Here is an 8,758-nt window from a genome sequence, read left to right on the forward strand (position 1 = left end):
AGAATTCCTATTTCCGGTTTAGCACTTCCGGTTATGGTTGCTGACTACCATGCAATCGACATGCCGTGCGGTTAGACGTATTGTGAGGTATATTCAATCAACACTTCCTGTCGACCCGTCGAAAAGAATGGCGCACTGTTATGTCCGATCTGTTCCTGACGAAGAACGTTTGAAAATTTCATTTCAGTATGGCATCGAGTCAAAACCGCAGAGGTTATTTAATTTCGAACGACGTTTTGACGAAACTGTTGGCGAACTGGTAAATCGGGTCCAAGCAGGTATCGAAAAGAAATGTTTAAAAAAGAAAAAGAAGAATAGTGAGACAAATGAAGAACCAGTCCTCCCACATATTTCAATTTCTTTAAACGGAGTCGACTTCAACAATGAAACGACCATCAAAGATTCAATGGTGGACGGTAGTGTCTTAAAAATAGCTGATTGTAAACTTTCGGTTGTTGTCAACGCACCAACAATAACTAAAATATCACTTCCAGACTCATCAATGGCTGATTTCCCTGTGATTCCTCTGATAGACGCTGAATTTCTTGACTTAAATGACTCATTATTTATATGGAGTAGATTTAAGGGAGATAATGCAGCTTCAAAAGTACCAGATTTCAGCGACTGTGAAGAATTAGGTCGTGAATGTGTTTACAATACGACTGTTGACGACATAGGTTGGACACTCATGTTGAAGTGTATTCCGAAGAGAGGAGAAATATCGGGAGTCGAATCGTCTGCAGTAATGAAGAGTCCAATATCCCCTGGGCCGGGCATTTGTCCGTTCCAAGCAAGACATTTGTTTACAGAACCTGTTTCAGAGACAAACTGGTAATTCAATATTTAAAAAGTCTATTATCAGGTTGAAAGTATCCTGAAAAGATGAGAGTCTCAGAAATACAAAACAAATTTTATTTATAGCTAGTTTAAATACAAGTAAAAGTCAATTTTTATTGATCAAATTGCAAAATGTATACCATATTCGCCATGATAAGTCCCCATGGCACTTAAAAAATTGTAATATAGGGGGTTCTTATTAGCGAATCAAAATGTAAGCTGTGGACAAAAAAAATTGGCAATATTTGCACGCGTTCTGTACACATGACACAATATTCTGTTAAAGTAAATATGCATATGCATTTCTAGCCAATGAGACGCATCATTATGTCATGATTCACATCTAAAAGACTCACAAGTTAATGTAATATTGGATTCAATGCTGATGTTTTCATATGTTCTTTTAAAACATAATTAAATTCATGGGATGGGTCCTTTATACAACTTCAACTCCTTCTCCAGAAAAGGGAAGGGGCATTTAGAGGAAGGGGTGCTAATTTTAGGGAATAGCTGAATACGATGGTCGTAATATAATTATTTTATGTGTAGAGTGTTTATCAAAAATATTGTACATATCTTCAGAAAGTGGTAAAACAATGGAACCCTTATAATATAATCCTCTTTGTAAATGTATTCTGAACTTTTCTTGGATTTTTTATTGTGGTTCTAAATGAACACAAGTTGAATTACCTTGAGGTCATGATTGGTCATGTTAAGTGTAGATATTTAATAATAAAATCCCTTTTTTTTCATAAAGTCATAGTGAATCTGGTTTATCTGTATACAAGCAATGTTAATTTTTATCTTGATTAATATGAATATTAAATGCTACATATGTTTGATCAATTAAAATTCATATCCATCCATATTATCCGGTCTTAATTGCAGACCAGTGCAAATAATTGTAACAAATTAAATATGGGTGTTTTATTAATGAACCAAATTTTAAAGTTGTTGATGAAGAAAATATTTTCAATCCTTCTGAACTCGTGGTACATTAATTCTGTTGCAGTATACATGCATATGCCATTTATTCTTTACGACACATTATTATGCCGTGATTCACATGTCGTGATTCACATGTAAAAGACTCGCAGGGGCCGCGGTGGCCTAGTGGTTAAGATGTCCCGACATATTACCACAAGCCCTCCACCTCTGGGATGCGGGTTCGAATCCCATGTTGGGCAGTTGCCAGGTACTGACTGCTGGTCGGTGGTTTTTCTCCGGGTACTCCGGCTTTCCACCACCAACAAACCTGGCACGTCCTTACATGACCCTGGCTGTTAATAGGACGTAAAAATAAACAAACCAAAGTAAAAGACTCACAAGTTGATGTAATAAGGGATTATGGGATACAATACTGATGTCAAAGGCATCACATGTACATGTTGTGAAAAACTGTTATATCCATAGGATTGGAGTGTTTATACAACTTCAACTCTTCTCCAGAAAAGGGGAGGCACGCTTATTGGGGGATGGGGGCTAGTTATGGCGAATACAGTATATAAAAGTGTTGATACCAGGTACCATATTCAATAGAGACATATGTTCTGTCAAACAGCTCTTGTTTTAACATACAATGTATATTCTTATATGTTGATAGATTCGTGGTGATGACATATTCTAGATAGCGACATAAAATATTTTATAAACATAAGTGCTTTAAAAATGATAATCTTATACATTGATTCAATGCCTTTGAATGTCAAATTCTATATTGATAGTATTCGTGTGATGAGCTATAACATCCTGGCAGACTTCTATGCAGACACAGACTACACCAAAGATATTTTATACAGCTACTGTGCACCCTACGCTCTTAAAGGGGACTACCGTAGACCTCTCATCATGAAGGAGATATATGGTAAACACTAGATAGCGACTGAATATTTAGATATCTTAGTAGCATTAAGTGTTTAAAAATGAGCCAGACATATATTGGTGTAATCAATTTGTTTTTATAGTACAGTTTTTATAATGTAGTGTATAATATTGTGTTTGGTAAAGACAACTGTTGTTTACAAAGAGTCTAGGACTTAAGATCATAAAACTGTTTTAAGACATTCTGAAGATCCTGGAGTTTTGACTGCCGCTATATTTTCTGAAATTTTGAAACAAAAATTAAAAATTGATTATTAGCATATAAGTCAGAACATTGATATTGATGGCCAAAAATGAAGTGAAAACACCAATTAAATGCGAGATTCCCTATGTAAATTTATGTGTTGTAATGACAGTCAACTGCAGCGTGATACATGTAATTAGAGAGATGCCGGGAAACATAAGACAACCCACATCATAGAAAAAAAAGTTTAATTTATCTCTTTGAATTGTTGTCAAAATGTGATGTTAAGTGTACTGTATTAACAGTAAGCTGATGCCTTTTGGGACTCTATAAAATTATCAAGCTCATTTTACAATTAGAATCTATAAATCTGTTTCAAAAATGTAGTGGGCCTTTGAATATGAAAATAAAATATGATATTTTGAATTTCCAGGCTATAACTGTGATATAATGTGTCTACAAGAAGTGGACAGGAAGGGTTTTAACTCTTATCTAACATCAGCAATGGATTCCATAGGCTACACTGGGTTTTCACAGTGGAAGGGACCTAATGCACCAGAGGGGGAAGCAATTTTCTTCAAAAGTTCCAAATTCAGGTATGTGATCTTTGTTGTTTTTTCTCCTGCATACTTAACAGAGTTATCCCCTGTGCCTGGTTGTTTAAAAGGTGATTAGATTAATCACTGTATAAGAATTAATTTCTAATTAAGATAAATTAATTTCATGAAATATCAACTTTACAGAATTTTATAAGACTCTCATGATCTCCATTCCTTACTTACTGATTTAAGTGAAGATATAACAGTTTTTGTAGCAAATGAGAAATGAAAAGTTCACTAATCATGTGATAAAGCTAATCACTTCTTGAGCAATGTACAGGGTCCTGGTTGTTAGAGAAAAGATGAATCTGTCTTCTACCAGGTTATAGTGAAACTTCAAAGTGCTACATGATGATGTGATGTCAATACGGCGCTCATTGTCGTTGACATGATCAATTTTTGTGCATCACCATGTTCCTGTTAGGTGGATAGGATATATCTCGACCTTTATGTAAGATCAATATATCTTGCACAATGATTTGGGAGCTGACCACTTGACAGACATACGTAAGATATTTTAATCAAAATTTGAGTTCAACTTTATTTTAGACAAGTTACTAGTTTCTTGTCTTGACAGTGTATGATTTTCTAAAACATGTGGATGTAGAGTAAAAGATATAAAAATACCATTTAATATATTATAAATCCTTTTCATTTTTGACAGCTTTGTAGCAGATCACAGCATTCTCCTATCTGAGCAGCTGAAGACTAATCCTGTGTATGCTGATATAGCAGAGAAAATCAGCGTAGATAGAGAATTAACAACGCTGATGGAAGGTCATGGAGCTGTGCTGCAGGTTTGTAAATTCATAAACTTAGCCCAGCTGATGCATTGTGTTTGCATCCTTTAAAAAACGATGTACATATGCTGCAGTAAAAAATGCCCGTTGTATGATTGATGGTTGTTTTATGTCATTAATGGACAAGCCAGGTTTAAGAGGTGTAGGAAAGACTGAGTACCGTATTTTCCGGACAATAAACCGCACCTGTGTATAAGCCGCAGAGGCCTTTTTTACGATTTTTTCAGGTTTTGTACACGTATAAGACGCACCGTTAGATAAGCCGCACCCAAAAGTTAGGCCCATGCACCCACGTAACCATCTATGTATACGATCAGAAACATACGATCGATCTCTATTGAAGTATACGGTAATGCTTATCGATCGTTTAGAATTACGAAAATTGTCTGTAAACTTGTACTGTAAATATATAACAATAAAACTCACTATGATGTAAATATCTTTAGCAAAATGGACTTGGTCATGTTTCTGTTCGTTGTTTATTCTGCCATTACATAAGCCTACTTGTGTGTAAACAAACATGGCGGCCGTACGAATTCACGCTTACTCTCTCTCTCTCTCTCTCTCTCTCTCTCTCTCTCTCTCTCTCATATTTAAAAAAAACCCTCCAAGCTGTGGTCAGTATCTGACAACTGTCACATATGATGTTTTGTTACCATGTCATTGTCTTTAGTGTCATTATAACAACATATCTTATTTTAACAACTTTGTCAATTGTTGGCCTGATAATGTATAATTTATTAATTGATATGCTTAATATGGAAGCATAGCATGTATCCACTATATTATAATCCTTTCATCTCATAGTACATGTAAGTAAATATGATAAAGAGTGTAGTTTCCACCATCCGTTAAAAGAGAGTAAAACCTGTGTTGACAATTTTCGTTAAAGGTTCTAGTCCTGAAGAGTATAGACGATCCTGATCAGGTGTTATGTGTGGCCAACACCCACCTGTACTTCCATCCGGATGCTGACAGAGTCCGGATCCTTCAGTCTGTGATTTCAATGAAACATCTAGAGCAGGTCAAATCAACCTACAAGGAGCAGGTGAGGTCATAGCGAAGAACTAACTGATCGTGATGGCATCTTACATGGTTCTGTCATGTGGACAGGGATGACATGAGTGTATGATTTTGGCTAATCAACATGAGGCTCGCAGAGTGTTAACAGCCAATATATTGCACTAAGGTTGAGATTAATAGAAATTTTCCTGATCACCTGACAGACACATGTTTGTCTGATTGACATTCAAATCATTTTGTTGACCTCTTGGTTGTCAGTAACAATTCTATTTTTGGGAGGAGGTCAATTAAGTAGACAGCTTTTATAAAATTGAATAGTGTTTTAGAACTGTTTTTTATCTTTTTTTTTATCAGTAATTGATTGATTGGGAGATATTCATTGGATAGAAGAGATCAAATGTTTAAAGGTTAATACTTTAGGTTGTCAACCTCAGATGAAGTCAATAATATTTTTTAGCAATACTTTATGTACATATGTAATGTATATGATAATTGACAGTGCAAAAAAAATGTGTTTCTGTTAACCCCATTTACCCTATGATATGAGTACATTTTGTACATACCCCAAAACTTTTTATCAGTTTATCATCCATCCTCGATACTCCAGGTATTACTGTCACTGATGTTATATCCACCACTGGACTATGTCAGAGTAAAACTCTAGGCAATCACATGCCTGCAGAGACTTCCCTTGAATATTACAGAGAGAGTGACACCTAATTTTAAATCAACACAGCTAGTCAACCAAAGTGTAGCATTATAAAATTCCGCTAATGTACATCAAAAGATCAAATTATGTCAGTGATACTAACCCCTGGAGTATCAATGATATGTATCATCAAGCAAACAAATAACAATTATAGGTTGATGTTTTATGTTACAGGGAGTAGACTTGGCTCTCATTTTCTGTGGAGATTTCAACAGTAGTCCCACTTCTGGTGTTCACCACTTTGTAACCCAGGGTGTTATACCAAGTGATCATCCACACTGGGATCCACCAGGTAAGAACCCAGTTATTATACCAGGTCATTTTGGTGTGTGCTTGTTCGCGATCAGTATATAGTGTTGCTCCTGTTTAGCTCAGTATAAAAGTAGTAGGACAACTGATTTTCCTGTTTTCAGTATAATTTGATACTTTGCTGTGGTGTGCTTGTTCGGTGTCTTTGCAAGTTTGCTTTAGTGAGATAGCACTATGAAAATGACAAGAAATTCCATATGAATAACATGGATATATAACACGTTTATACATGTATACTACAGCCTCCCAAAACGTACAGACATTCACACCCCTCATTTGATTGTGCATGTGGGTACTGGTCGTCCTTCAATAAACATGGCTGTAAATAAATAGGACGTTTCACCTAAATCAACCAAATCCAGCCTTTAAGTAGTTTAGTACTACACTGTTTACCATATGTAACCCTGGTCAATACTAGCCGCAATATATCGTTCGGCTAGAGAACTTCTCTTTCGCACGATTGGTTGAGCGTCAGACTAGTAATCCAGAGGTCCCGAGTTTGATCCCTGGCAGAGGCAGGTATTAAAATTTATTGTAAATCTTGCACCCTGTTACATTGGCCCCCATGTAGAGATTTGGGAATGATACTTCATGATACATGAACATGCGAAGGAATCTTTGTGACCCCTGGAAACTCAAGGACGAGTTGATTCCTGGAGGGGGAGTATGTAACCCTGGTCAATACTAGCCGCAATATTTCACTCGGCTAGAGAGAACTTCTCTTAAGCTCGATCGGTTGAGCGTCAGACTAGTTATCCAGAGGTCCCGGGTACGATCCCTGGCAGAGGCAGGTATTAAAATTTATTATAAATCCTGCACCCTGTTACACATATATAAATACAATGTTAATATGTACATGTATTTTGTCTTCATAGAACTAGAATTTGAAGCACTAAAGTGGCATTGCAATATATCTCTCGAGCTCATGTTTGTATAGATTCGCTCAAAATAAATCGTTGAAAGTGAAATGGCACTTGTTTAGATGTATTAGTGTTCTTTCGTTTACTAATGTATAGCGTACTAAGGGTACTTAGAAAATGCATTTCGGTTGCTTGATTAAAATATATACATTGTATAAACAGTTCTTGTGATTACAAAGAAAAACACTGTAAGGATACTTCTTCACTTGTATTGCAGGCTTATTCATGCTTTTGCATTGTTGGATTGTAACATGATTGTCTATATAGTCCATACATATGTTACTAGTATATAAATTTTAACTTTCTTGTCACTATAGGTATGTGAGCGAGGGTTTGAATTTTGTGCTGATGCCATGCCTTGTTTCGATTAGTTTTGAAGCACTTCACAGATGTAGAGCTGACTGTCTTTTCTTAAAGAAAATTATTATGAAGTGGATATATCATGACATTATGCGTACTACCAATGATGTAAATTGAACATTTTAATAGATTTAGGACTATCTCTTTTTAGTTTTTTTTCCAGCTAATTTTCTGTATCGTTATTTTCTGTTTTTCAGCAAAGTCTGAAGATGCTCAGCACGTCAGCATGGAGTGTTCTCATAGCCAGAGTCTATTCAGTGCTTGTGGTTACCCAAAGTACACAAACTACGTCGGCAACTTCAATTCAATGTTGGACTATATCTTCATAGACAGCAATAAATTTAACGTGGAGAGAGTTATCCCCCCTCCCGACCATGAAGAGGTAATTTTACACACAGCTCTACCTAGTGTTGTGTTTCCCTCGGACCATATAGCTCAAATCTGTGATATCAAATTTTTCAAGGCTGAAGAAGACCAGGCAATGAAATTGGACTGAATCATTGGATCTTAGTAGATGGGTACTCATTAAAGGAGTGTACTACAACTGAACCCATTCATCTCTGCAGACACATTTTATTTCCTCTGAAACTACGGTTCGAACAGTTAGTTATAAAATTTCAGAGAAGAATGAGCCTTTCTCTCTTTTTTTTTTTTTTTTAAAGATTTACGATCTTAATGGTGCTTCAAGCTTCAATAACAAAATCTGATTTGTTTTAGGATAAAAAATAAATTTTGAGATACATTTTTTAAGACGTTTCAGTATGGTAGGCATTGAAGGAAATTGACCCTTAAAATGGATAATTTTCTCTTCAATGTCGCTTTCATTAATTTGAAAGAGAAAAATATTGAATTTAAAACTTTACTTAAAAGTTAGTGTTTGATTTTAATTTCCTAATTTACCATGGTTGTGTAAAATTCAGTCAGACTTTTTTGTTAATTTTTTCAGATAAAAATATGGTACTGAAAATTGCCATTATCATTTTGATAATAAAGCTGCTCATCAATATTGTTCATTTGTTTGTTTTTGTATACTGTCCTACATGTATGAAGACGAGACATACCATATGATTACAATATACTGTGATAAAGTAAAACCCTACAAAATTTTAGAAAAACTACAACAAATACCAAATTAA

At 35.4% G+C, this 8,758-nt stretch overlaps 1 protein-coding gene across 1 annotated transcript; it reads left to right on the top strand.

The window, feature by feature from the left end:
* The first annotated feature begins 8 nt into the window (after positions 1 to 8).
* LOC138310272 (2',5'-phosphodiesterase 12-like) lies at positions 9 to 8,744 on the top strand. The gene is made up of 7 exons (XM_069251403.1): positions 9 to 831; positions 2,562 to 2,701; positions 3,336 to 3,498; positions 4,166 to 4,298; positions 5,194 to 5,349; positions 6,208 to 6,325; positions 7,820 to 8,744. The coding sequence occupies exons 1-7, from the start codon at positions 50 to 52 to the stop codon at positions 8,116 to 8,118; spliced, it is 1,791 nt and encodes a 596-aa protein (XP_069107504.1). The 5' UTR covers positions 9 to 49; the 3' UTR covers positions 8,119 to 8,744.
* Positions 8,745 to 8,758: the final 14 nt, after the last annotated feature.

The sequence above is a fragment of the Argopecten irradians genome, chromosome 16 (assembly GCF_041381155.1).
Source record: "Argopecten irradians isolate NY chromosome 16, Ai_NY, whole genome shotgun sequence".
In the NCBI taxonomy this organism is placed as follows: Eukaryota; Metazoa; Mollusca; class Bivalvia; order Pectinida; family Pectinidae; genus Argopecten; species Argopecten irradians.

What these genes read in the sequence shown, in the direction of transcription:
- LOC138310272 (XM_069251403.1), top strand. Translation starts at nt 50, where the DNA reads ATGCAATCGACATGCCGTGCGGTTAGACGTATTGTGAGGTATATTCAA. An exon ending in CCTGTTTCAGAGACAAACTG is followed by an intron (nt 832 to 2,561) that starts GTAATTCAATAT and finishes CTATATTGATAG; the next exon opens with TATTCGTGTGATGAGCTATA. An exon ending in GTCATGGAGCTGTGCTGCAG is followed by an intron (nt 4,299 to 5,193) that starts GTTTGTAAATTC and finishes TTTTCGTTAAAG; the next exon opens with GTTCTAGTCCTGAAGAGTAT.